A 12,989-nucleotide genomic window follows, 5' to 3' on the forward strand; every position below is an offset into this window, starting at 1 on the left:
ACTCAAGGATATTATAAGGGATTTCCCCTTCTTAGGAGATACTTATAATAGTAAGGGGGACTGTAATAGTATAGTCATTTTTAACAGTAAGTTAATCTTATTAGTGTGGGTTATATAATTTAGACCTTAGAGAACCCTGGTTATTATAGAAGGCATTGCATTTCAGGGTGTTCTTTCCTTTGGGATTATAAACACCAAGAACGCTTTCAAAATAAGATTAAAAGAAAAGAAGATAGTAAAAAATAGAAAGTATAAAAATAGAAAATGAGATTGCATATCTTGATTAAAAATCAATAAGTAAGAATGTTATTAAATAAAATTAAGAAGGTTTTTTAAAAAAAAAATAGCAAGGGTTGGAGAATAGATCTTACTTTAGCTGTGGCATCTATTTAAAATTGGATTCTTTTCCGAGAAATAACTTTGGCAAAAGGTGGTAAACTAAGTGGACAATTTTGTTTTTGCCAACTTTACAGATGACTGTATTCTGTCATAATTACCTTTAGGAGGCAGACATACCTATGCCATTCCGTTCTCTTTCTAGATGAAGTTTAAGCTTTTCCAAGTTTGGCTTTTACATCAAATCCCAACTTAGTCATGGCTGTTTGATTTTCAGTTACAATTTATCAAATATTTACTGAGTACTTCCTTTCTTCTCTTTTGAAGTAGGGGGATTACAAAAAGTATATGAGAGTCCATTTCCTCTACGATCTTAAAGTCTAGTCTTGAGGAGGAAGTATGTGGAAAATAAAGTAATGAAGATTTTGACAGAAGTTCAACACAAGAATTAGTGATGTTACTTTAGTGCGTACGTAGTTAAATGAATTTTAAGGAAACTGTGCTTGGAATTTGAAGAATGAGACTGGGCTTATCTTTGCTCTTTTCTACCTTTCCTTCTACTGGCCTCTCAGATGCTGCCACCCCCATTGTCCCTCTCTTCCTATACTGGTGGCTTATTTTTTCTTAATTTAATTTTTATTAAAATTATGCATGGGCCCACTTTTTATTTTTATCCTCACCTGAAGATATGTTTATTGATTTGTAGGGAGAGAGGAAGGGAGAGGTAGATAGATAGGTAGGTAGATAGATAGATAGGTAGATAGATAGATAGATAGATAGATAGATAAATATCAATTGGTTGCCTCCCATATGTGCAAGGATCAAACCCTCAACCTACGTATGTGCCCTGATTGGGAATCGAACCTGCAACCTTTCGGTGTCCAGGGTGATGCACCAACAAACTGAGCCAACTGGCCAGGACTGGACCTATTTTTTAAAAAAGCAAATTACACTGGAAACTTGATAACCCCCACAGCAAGCCCCTGTGCTGTCCCTCCCTGCATTCTGCTTTTTTTAAAAAAAAATATGTATTTTATTGATTTTTTACAGAGAGGAAGGGAGAGGGATAGAGAGTTAGAAACATCGATGAGACAGCGATCAGCTGCCTCCTGCACACCTCCTACTGGGGATGTGCCTGCAAACAAGGTACATGCCCTTGACCGGAATCGAACCTGGGACCCTTCAGTCCGCAGGCCGATGCTCTATCCACTGAGCCAAACCGGTTAGGGCCCTGCATTCTGCTTTTTTGAAGAAGCAACCACTCTTAACTTATGATATTTCTTCCATAATTGGAAATATTTCTCCATGTATTGGCTTTTGATTCACCCACTGACTCTCTACCATGAAGATGGGGGTTTTGCTCTCTTCACCCTACACATACACCTACCTGACATCCCCTCTACTCCCCTGAAATAGACTGAGGACATATTTGGATAAACCCATATTCAGTATTTTAGTTATTACAACTCTGCATATTGTAATTTAATTTCCTTTTTATGTAACTTTTTTGTTTCTTCATGAGATGTCTGCCTCTCTTTTTTTATTAACGTGTCTTGGTTTGAGTGGACCTCTTGCTTAGTCTTGCCCCGTGCTCTAAAATTGTGTAAAACACCTCTCAAACCAGGTTTTCATACAGTCAGTCTTGTCAGATAATCTACCAATCCATTTTTATTTCTAGAACTTTCTTTTGGCGTCCTCCATTCTCTAGCTCTGATATGGACACCTGAGTCTCAAGATTCCCAGGCCCTGTCTTTTTGGTCATCCTGGGAATTACATTTGTTTCTCTCCTGTGTTGATCACTGCTTCTGAATTCCTCCCTTTTCCCCTACTTGGTGGAACCAAGAGGGATGGGTAGGAGAGATTTGGAGGCTTTTGTCAGCTAGACCAGCACTGCTGAAGGTGTGGTGCCCTTTGGCTATTGCTATGAGTCTTTGATAAGGTCAGAAGCTTGTACTGGAATGTAAGTCAACTAGTTCACTGTCCAGTTTGAACAACTTTGTTTTCATGGGAAGATTTAAATGCAGGTTAATCTTCACTGTCTGATTTTAACAAAACAGAATTTTTATAAGTGACATTCATCATTTTCACCAGGAAAATCATATAACGTGGAAATGTTTTCAAATACCTATTCTACAGGCTCTTTCCAAATCACAAATTTCTTTAGAAAAGCAGCAATCTTTCTCATTCATTGGTGAAATATCACCTTTATCTTGAAGGAGTGGTTAAAGATATCTTTCAAAAATACCTTTTAGGCTCTGGCCGGGTGGCTCAGTTGGTTGGAGTGTCATCCTGTACACCAAAAGAGTCTGCAGGTTAGATTCCTGGTCAGGGCATATACGTAGGTCGTGGGTTTTAGTCACTTTCTCTCTCTCCCTCTCTCTCTAAAAATCAATAAAAACATATTCTTTGGTGAAGATTAAAAAATATGTAGCTCTCAGGTTAAAAAAAAGTCACAGGAAAGGTCAACCCATTTTTTCACTTGTCTTTTTATAAAAAGAAGAATGCATAAAACTTTTTAAAGTATTTGCCATGAATTTACAATGAATCTCCACATAATACAGATTTTCAGGGCCACTCTGCCCTCTTTCATGGAACCTATGCATTAAGAGAATAAGGCCATAAATCCAAGTAAGTGGGTGCATTTAATCTAAAAGTGAAGTAGAATTGTTAAAAGTGAGAGTGAGGATAAGTCTTTGATACCATGGATCACTCACTGTTTTCTTGGATGCATCCATTCCCTACCTGACACTTGAGGGATAGTGGTCATCCTATATAATAAAACCCTAATATGCAAATCGACCGAACGGCGGAACAACTGGTAGAATGATCGGTTGCTATGACACACACTGACCCCCGAAAGGGAGGTGACCGGCGGCAGGGGTGGGGGGGTGGGAGGGTGGGGCCAGCCAGCAGGTGGCGCCAGGCTGCCAGCCAAGGCAGGTGCCAGTGGGGGCCCCCCAATTGCCCCTCCTGCCTGTTGCCCCACAGTTGGCCCTGATCACCAGCCAGGCCTAGGGAGCCTACCCTATATATTGGGAACAGTCTCTTAGATTTAAAATTTAAAACCTGGCAAGGCTACTCTAACACTGAAAAAACAGGATGATGCAGCGATGACATGCATGGACTCTGGCTTGCACATTTTGTGGTCAGCCCTGATTCTGACACTTATAACTGTGTGACAAAGCCAATTACTTAACTTTTCTCTGCTTCAATTTTTCCACCCATAAGATGGGGAAAATGGTACCTCTGCCTCAGAAGGATCATGTTATGTACTACTTTTTATAATTAGGGCAAAAAAAAATAGATGCCCGTACAACAGCAAGATGCCTTTCACCTGTATGAAAAGTATGGTAACTGGTGCATGCAGCATCCTGGATTGCGAGAGGGATTTCTGACTGCTGGTTTAGGCCCAACATCCCCTGAGGGGTCCCGGATTGTGAGAGGGTGCAGGCCAGGCTGAGGGACCACCCCCCCACTCGTGCACGAATTTTGTGCACCGGGCCTCTAGTCTGTATATAAAATATTAGTAACACTTAATTTGTTCTTATTTTTAAAAGCATAAATATACATAGAGCCTCTACTATTTCCTTTTTTTAAATCTTTAGTTTCTTTATTGGTTAAGTTATTACTATTTCCTTTTATCTCTACTGGATTGACTGGTGCTTCTCCTGAGGTGCTGTGCTCCATTGGCAAGTACTTGACTAGATGCTCAGTGAGTTTCTAAAGTAAGGCCAAACCAAGGAGGTGAAAAGACGGCACTGATGGATAGGCCGCAGGGAGATGGAATTGACAGAATTTGATCAATGTTGGACATGGAGGTGTACATCAGAGGAAATGTACAAATAGGTACTTTTTCCATGATGTTTCTCCATGATGTTCACATCCCATCTCCCCCAACAATAAGTTCTTCCAGATATGAATACAACTATCACCTATACGCTTCCATCTTTGTGCCAGGCATTGTGCCCATTGTGCCAGGCATTGTGCCCCAGGCATTTGTGCACACTGGAGTGCTTTCCACCTATTTGCAGACATCGTGTCTCAGAATTTTGCAAACAGCAGCTGTTCAAAATGTCTGCTTTTCCCCTATGAGAGGGCCTCCAGGCATGTCCACACCAAAGTGGCTGCCTGATCAGGCATCAGGATGGCACGGTGGAGTGTGGGGCCTTTGAGTCTCAAAGAACAAGGGCTTTCTTCCCAACAATAGCCTATACAGCTGGGCAGAAAAGTACTAGCAGAAGTCTTTGTCCAAGCCAAAAACATTCCCTACCCATAAACAGCTGCTCCTCCTAATGCCTACCTCTTGTCCAGAAAAAGAAAAGAAAAAGTAGACTGATATATTCTTTTGTTCGTCTTACTCACAGCAGGGTTGGTCCACTGTATGCTCCTCCAAATGCATCTTTGTCAATAACTGACAGATATTTATTTTTATTCAGGTAACTAGAGGGAGAGAGAGAAAATAGATTAGGTGAGATTAAGCAAGTTAATCAAAATATCAAAATAAAATGTGAACATGATCCCAGTAGCTATTAAGAATTTGGAAATTGCCCTAGCTGGTTTGGCTCTGTGGATAGAGCATCAGCCTGCAGACTGAAGCGTTCTGGGTTTGATTCTGGCCAAGGGCACATGCCCGGGTTGTGGGCTCCATCCCCATTGGGGGGCATGCAGGAGGCAGCCAATCAGTGATTCTCTCTCATCATTGATCTATCTCTCTCTCCCTCTCCCTTCCTCTCTGAAATCAATAAAAGTATATTTAGAAAAAAAGAAAAATTTGGAAATTTAAGAATTATCTTCTATGGCGTAAGCAGTCCAAAAAAATTTATAGGTTTCAATTGTGCAAGGTTTATACACATTAATTATGGCACAATTCTTTGAAAGTGAGCATGTTTATTGTTTAGTATGCATATGTAGATTTTACACAAGTTGCTTAATTCCTTGTTTTCCCAGCCAGTGGCAACTGTATTTTTCAATCCTCTTCCATACCAAGTGATTTGCAATTTTTTTCTCAATATTTATTGGTATTCCCATTTACTTAAAAATTTTTTTTATTGATTTTAGAGAGGAAGGGAGAGATAGAAACATCAATGATGAGAGAGAACCATTGATCGGCTGCCTCTTGCATGCCCCCTAGTGGAGGCCGCAACCCAGGCATGTGCCCTGACCAGGAATTGAACCATGACTTCCATGTTCATAGGTTGACACTCAACCACTGAACCACACGACCTGGCTTCCCATTTACTTCTGAAGAGTGGGCTTCAATCAGGAATGGAATGAAGGTGGTGAATGTGGTGAGTAATGAAGGGGACTGTGAGGGATTCAGACCTTTTCTTTGGGGTAGGGTTGACAGATTTAGCAAATAAAAACACAGCCCAGATAAACAATGAATACTTTTTTTAAATTTTTTTAAATTTTTTATTTATTTTTTATTTTTTGCTAAAAGTATTACAAAGGGTATTACATAAGTGTCTTTCCCCCCCCCCCCCCTTGACAAACCCCTGCCCTCCCTTACCCTCCAGTGTCTTATGTCCAATAGTTATGCTTATATGGATGCATACAAGTCCTTCGGTTGATCTCTTACTAGCCTCCCTCCTGTCCCCCAACCCTCCCTGGCCTTCCCACTGCAGTTTGACAATCAGTTTGAGGCAGCTCTGCCTCTGTATCTATTATTGTTCAAAAGTTTGTAATGGTCTTTATTATCCATGAATGAGTGAGATGATGTGGTATTTTTCCTTCATTGACTGGCTTATTTCACTTAGCATAATGCTCTCCAGCTCCATCCATGCTGTTGCAAATGGTAAGAGTTCCTTCTTTTTTACAGCAGCATAGTATTCCATCGTGTAGATATACCACAGTTTTCTAATCCATTCATCTACTGATGGGCACTTAGGCAGTTTCCAGATCTTAGCTATGGTGAATTGTGCTGCTATGAACATAGGGGTGCATATATCCTTTCTGATTAGTGTTTCTGGTTTCTTGGGATATATTCCTAGAAGTGGGATCACAGGGTCAAATGGGAGTTCCATTTCCAATTTTTTTAGGAAACTCCATACTGTCTTCCATAGTGGCTGCACCAGTCTGCGTTCCCACCAGCAGTGCACAAGTGTTCCTTTTTCTCCACATCCTCTCCAGCACTTGTCGTTTGTTGATTTGTTGATGATAGCCATTCTGACAGGTGTGAGATGGTACCTCATTGTTGTTTTGATTTGCATCTCTCGGATGATTAGTGACTTTGAGCATGTTTTCATATGTCTCTTGGCTTTCTGAATGTCCTCTTTTGAAAGGTGTCTATTTAGGAATGAATACTTTTTTAGTATAAGCATCCCCCGTGCAATTTTTGAAACAGTCTTATACTAAAAGTTAAGATTTGTTGTTTAACTGAAATTCAAATTTAATTGAGTAACCTATATTTTCTTTAACAATCCTGTTTTGGGGGGTTAGCTTATGCACATAAGATTACAGAATATATCTTTTGTGGAAGGGTTTGATGGGCACACTGAGCTTTCCAGTTTGAAACACACGGGGCATTTGAGGTTAAAATATTTTTGAAGCAACTCAAGTCACAAAGTGAGTCTGAAACATAAAGTTACTTCCAAATGGATAAAAGCTTCCAAGGGTTTTAAAACTGGCTTTCCCCGCTAGCCTTTTTAGAGAACAAAATTGTCTAAAACGAAACAAAGCAATATACTAGTATATCCTTGTTATGAAGTGATCTAAGTTCATGCCTGTTTAGAATAACTCACCCCATAGCCTAATCAATTGAAAAGTTAGTGAGTGAGCCCCTGTTGGTGCAAAATTAGTACAGTGCAGACCCTTGGGAGGTATGCTTAGATACAGATAATGCTTCTTTCATTCTGTTTATGGTGTTTGCTCTTCATGATGGAAAATTCTCAAGGATGATGGCTAATAATAGTAGTGTGATATGAGGACTCATGGTCAGAAGAATTCCTTTGTCAGAGCCCTCACAGAGAAACTTCTTGGTTAATTGGCTGTTTCTCTCTTTCTCTGAATCAGAGTTGAGGAGAAGGAGGGCGGCTCCATTGGTGGCTGACTTGAGGGAGGCAGCCTTGATTGCTGTTCAGAAGGCAAAGGCAGAAGCAGCGTGTCCATGGTCTTCCTGCCCTCAGCCTCTCCTGGTCCAGCAACTCCAGGCTTCTGTCAGGGATAGAACTTATTTTGAATGAGAGATGGCAGCCAGAGATGGGTCCCAACTAGAGTCGTGGGAGGAAGGAGAGTTTTACCAACCCCAACGAAGTCTACCTCTCTTGGGCAGGATGAGGGATTAACCCAATAACCACGAGGTCTCAAACTGACATTGTAAACTTTCTAAAGTCACTGCCAGCAGGTTTTCTTATCACACTCTTTTTTTTTTAACTCTCAAAAATCAGCATTTATTTTGCAAGTAAAATGCTCAAGAAACTTTAAAAAGGTCCAAACGTCTAGAGATATCTAGGTTTCAGTTAAGATTATAGGCAGATGCTGGCTGTTGGTTTCTCCATTGCTAATGCCTAAATTTCAATGTGCTCAATTTTGTACATCAATGTGTATGGTTCTTCTAGTTGGGGAGCGGTGAATTCCTCCGATTCTCAGCATACATCAACCTTTACCACAATAAGAATGATAAGAAAAACAGTGGCAGTAGCCATCATAGTCATTGCAAAGGGAAATATTTTATGACCCAGGGAGAAACCTGCCACAGCAAATCCACGACTCAAAATCATTAATCCAGTAAAGAAGAAAAAGTATCATTTTCAGAATCTATATGAACACTTTCCTTGGATTATTCTCTGCAACCAGGTCTGTTGACTATAGACTTGAGATGTCAAGTTCATGATGAGTCTTATCTTGTATTAATTCAGCTCTTTCAAAATGAGATCTCATCACACTCTTTATTTGCTCATCATCTGTCTCCCCAACCAGAATACAAGCTCTTTGTCTTATTTATTGCTGCATCATTGGTACCATGTTCAATGCCTCTGTTATTATTTGTTGAATGAATATGTAAATGAAAAAAATATCATTGCATCTGTCCTCCAAAATATTAAGGTAGGTGCTGCTAAACTCTTAGTGTGACACATATGACACATATGATTGCTTTAACGGAAAAAGAATGGAAAATGAAAGATTAGAAGACTCAGCATATGGCGTGGTGGCCAACTGACCTTCTTTGATGGCTGTGACAAGGTAGATGGTTTACAAATGCCATAGGGATGTGGCTCAGACATGGTCTCTTCAGGCAGTGGCTGGACGCCATGCTTCCCGGGCATTGTTAAGTCTGAAATGGAAGGCTCAGCTAATCTATATATACAGGGCCCAACTAAGATGCTACAGCAGCCAATATGGGCTTTCTGGATGAATGGCTATCACCTAAGGTTCTCAGTCACAGGCTTCATCTAATTATTGTCTGACTCTCCTTCAACTCCACGGAGTTCCTTTGCTCAGTGATAGAGCAGGCAGAGAGCCACCTTGGAGAAAACAACTGGAGAGAAGATCTTGAACAGCATGATTTTGTAAAAGGCCAATTAAGCTCAGCATAAGGGTCACTCTGGCTTGTGTCTCTTTTTGTATTCTTTGGACCATGCAGCTCGCAGAGCACATTCTGTTCCCAGACTGCTGGAAGTCAAGTAACGACTGGTGAGCTTGTCTCAGCTTATCCTCATCATCCCCGAGTGCCGTGAGGGAAAATCGGCTTGCTCTCATCATTATGAATCACTGTAGAACTAAATAATTGCTTGTCCAATTCTGCAGTGTTTTTTTTCTGATATTCAATATGCCCCCAAGGAGGCTGGTTGATAAGCATTAGATTATCCAGAAATGCTGCAGGAGATTTCAAACTGGGAAAGCCAGCCAGAGTCCAGGAGGGGAGAAGGAGGATGGAGGGAACGTGCAGCCAACTTGAACGGAGATGAACTGAGTCTTGGGGGAGGCTATGTCCTCTAAAACCAACATGGTTGTTTGGGCACTTTACCTCTTAGAGATAATTGGATGCTTAGAAATGAAACTGTCCCCTTGCCTTTAGCATGTGGAGGGCTGCCTTATTTAGCTTTTAACCTTGGGTTCAGATGGTTGATATACCTTCCATCTGAATCTAAAGGAGTGGATGGGGGAACATCTAGATAAGCTTTAATAGTCAGTAAGAAGTGCTTTCATTGGCCCCATTTACCACATAATATTTCCTGGGAATGTTGGTCTAGTTAAACCAAGTCCTTGACCATGACTTACCCTGATTCCCTGGAATCCACATTCTGTCAACCAGCTAGGGTATCAATCACAAATCTTGGTAGGCTATATGGGTAACTACCCCAGACAATGATTATTTCCTAAGGGTCTGTGTGGTCATTGTAACTATCTGTGGCAATGAACATAAATGAACTTAAAAAGTCTTAGAATGTCTTAGAGTCAGAGTTGAAAGACTTTGAAATTTACGATTTCTGCATACAAATACTGGAAAGGGCTTGGGGGGAAAACAACTGGTATCTCCTTTAAAAGCAAGATAGACACTGCTACATGTGTTTTCAACACCTTTTCATTCTCTGGAGGACATAAGCCTCTTCGAGAATTTCTTGGGAGAAATGAAGTTCTTCCTAGAAAAGATATGTCAGATTTTTTGGGTGGGGGGTTGTTAAGAAACTTTAAGTACTGTGTCTCCCACAGTTAAGGAAGAACACTGTGATCAGGAAAGTGAAGATGGTCAGGAATGAGTTGGCGAAGAACATCCAATTGAAGAACTCAGTATGTACTATGGATACAATGTTATGGCCTCACTCTTGGGACACAACAGCCATCCAGTGAAAACATGTTGGATGAATCAAGAAAGTCCAGTTGCTGGGTAATTCCTAGCTAGAACCACCCTCTGTGTCATGTTTAGACTAGAGGCCTGGTACACGAATCCATGCACCAGTGGGGTCCCTTTGCCTGGCCTGCGGGATCAGGCCAAACCAGCTCTCCAACATCCCCTGAGGGGTCCCGGATTACGAGAGGGTGCAGGTCAGGCTGAGGGACTCCACCAGTGCACAATCCGGGCCGGGGAGGGACGCGAGAGGTTGGCCAGCCAGGAAGAGACCATGGGAGGTCTCCAGGATATGTCTGGCCAGTCTCACTCAGTCCTGATCAACTGGACCCCAGCAGCTAGCTAACCTACCAGTCAGAGCGTCTGCCCCCTGGTAGACAGTGCATGTCATAGTAAGCGGTTGAGCAGCCTTAGCATATCATTAGCATATTACACTTTGATTGGTTGAACGGCCGGCTGGACAACCGGACACTTAGCACATTAGCCTTTTATCATATAGGATGAGGAAATGTGTCAGAGGGAGGAGTATGACACTGTGGCAAGGGAAGATGCGGTTGCTGGTGAGCATTGCCCTCTGGGACACATTTCAGCCCCAAGATGGAATTTTAGCCTGTGTCTCCATAATTCCGGTAGGGGACACTTGGGCTGGCATTGATTTGTGTTGTGAGACCCTCATGGGAACACTTCTGTGGGGAACCGTAGTTCCCTGCCATAGTATTTGTCATTTGGAATTAAAGGGAACCTTTGCCCAGCCCTCATTGCTCTGTGGAAATCCTTTGGTAGCAGAAATCAGGATACTTGTCTGTAAACAGTCACAGGTGAGAAAATACACAGGGTTTCAATAGAAAGAGAAAGCCAGCCTTGGAGCATCTTCCACAAAGCTTTTTAAACACTTACTGAGAAATAATGGCTTGCTTAATCCTATAATCTTCTCTATCGTCATCTTTTCCCCAGTGCTCCAAGCTGCTGTGTTTTGCTTTTAATCAGCTAATATGCGATGCTAATTAGTACATGAATTGTGTTGACTTCCCTGTTCATAATGATTAGTATTTCACTCTTAGTACATCAAAACGGTACTCGCCTCCCTCCCATCCAAATGTCTACTGTCACATAGTAGCTACTTATTGGAGTTTGACAATAGAAAATACAATACAGAGAATTAGACATTTTGAGATAAGCAGCACATTCCCATACCAGATTGGGTGGAAAGAGAGGATGGAAAGGAGGTTCCAAAGAATGAACATGTGACTTTACTTGCAGTTCAACTTCTGTGGAAGAGGATGCTTGTGTTTTTATTAATTTTACATCTGAGTGATGACAGAGTGCTTGGTTCTATGTGAAATCACAGGACCACGTGGTCTTCCACGTCTGCCATGATTTTCGTGAACTTTTAACTAATTACTCAACTGCTGCAGAGGCACCAGCGCTCATTCTCAATGTGGAATTTGTCCAACTTGGCTGCAGTCGTGTTCTTCAGTTTTACTAACAAAAATGGGTCTCAATGAAGCCAAAGCTGCTAATTTCAGTAAATTGGCATGAAGTGGATGATGGGGAATAAATGTCCTTTGGATGACATATTGTTTAAATTCGAACCTAGAGATATTTGAAAACACTTTTGGAGAATTTACCAAATTGTTAACATGCCATGTGCGGGCTTTGAACACTAAGGATAATCATGAGATATTGATGTGTGTAGATGAGCTTAAAATCACAACTAGTATTGATAACAGAGGCAACAATCCTGTGTTAAAATCACAAAGTGAATACTATTTCATTATTGCTATGGAAACTTGACCTCCTTCTACAGTTTAACCCTTATCTTTCTTTAGTCCCAGTCCCTCCTTGTCATGATCATCTTGATTTTGTCTTGGATTTACATGATGCCTTTACTGAAGGGCTAAAGCTAATAAAAAATAAATTTCTATCAACTAGGAATCAGAAACTTAGGGTAGAATGATGATGAGATGGAACATTGTTTTTTAACAGGAGGAGAGTTTCGAGTTTGGATTCAAAATACTGATTGGGGAAAAGATCTTTGTTTTTTATTATGATTTGATCTGAACTTTCAAACCCCAAAATATTTTTATCCAGATACTTCTTATCTTTAGCCCATGCTTGTCCATTAACCTTTATCAGGAATTGGGAGAAATAGATTGTATATTTCATCACACAATGGCCATTCTCACCGAATATCTTTATCTAGTCCAGAGGTTCACAAACTATGCCCATCTAGTCAAATCCTGCTTGCTGACTGTTTTTGTACATAAAGTTTTATTAGAACACAGCCACATCCAGTTTTATGTATTGTCTATGGCTGCTCTCATACTAAAATGGCAGAGGTGAGCAGCTGCAACTGAGATCCTATAGCTCAGAAAGCCTGAAATATTTGCTCTCTGGCCCTTTTCAGAATGAGTTTGCTAGTCTTTGACCTAAACTTTTAAAAATCAGGAAACAAAAGATTTTTTATTAAGAAATATTTCCCACATTGGTTGAACTCCTCCAAATAACTTTAACATTTCACATGAAAATGCCAAAAACGTATGGTGAGATGGCGCATTGCTTTCTTTCTGTGTTTCAAGGGATGGTTACAATGACTAGAACAGACTGTAATTCAGGGCACCAGTGAATTAAAATCCATCATCTCCCATAGAACAACACTCTGCCATCAGCAAGGCCTCTCAAAGAGCTCATAAGATGGTCTGAGGAGAAAGCTGGTGGAAATGAGTCTCCCTACATAATTTCTTCATAGGTTTAATTTCAGAAGACCACCAGATGATCTGAAACTCTCATGAGCTCTCAGATTCTACACAGGCCACCTCTAGAATCAACCTTGTTAAGTTTACATGCCTTACAACAAGGTGGTATA

The 12,989-nt window shown here is 40.8% G+C and overlaps 1 protein-coding gene across 1 annotated transcript in view; it reads right to left on the minus strand.

The window, feature by feature from the left end:
- The window catches only part of TSHR (thyroid stimulating hormone receptor), a 100,705-nt gene that overhangs the window by 15,988 nt on the left and 71,728 nt on the right, over positions 1 to 12,989 (minus strand). The window contains exon 8 of the mRNA XM_070403493.1: positions 4,699 to 4,776. Coding sequence (XP_070259594.1) covers positions 4,699 to 4,776 — 78 coding nt within the window. The remainder of the gene's footprint in view (positions 1 to 4,698; positions 4,777 to 12,989) is intronic.

Source organism: Myotis yumanensis, unplaced genomic scaffold (genome assembly GCF_028538775.1).
Source record: "Myotis yumanensis isolate MYYU_CA2020_CCGP unplaced genomic scaffold, mMyoYum1.0.hap1 SCAF_1, whole genome shotgun sequence".
NCBI classification, from domain to species: domain Eukaryota; kingdom Metazoa; phylum Chordata; class Mammalia; order Chiroptera; family Vespertilionidae; genus Myotis; species Myotis yumanensis.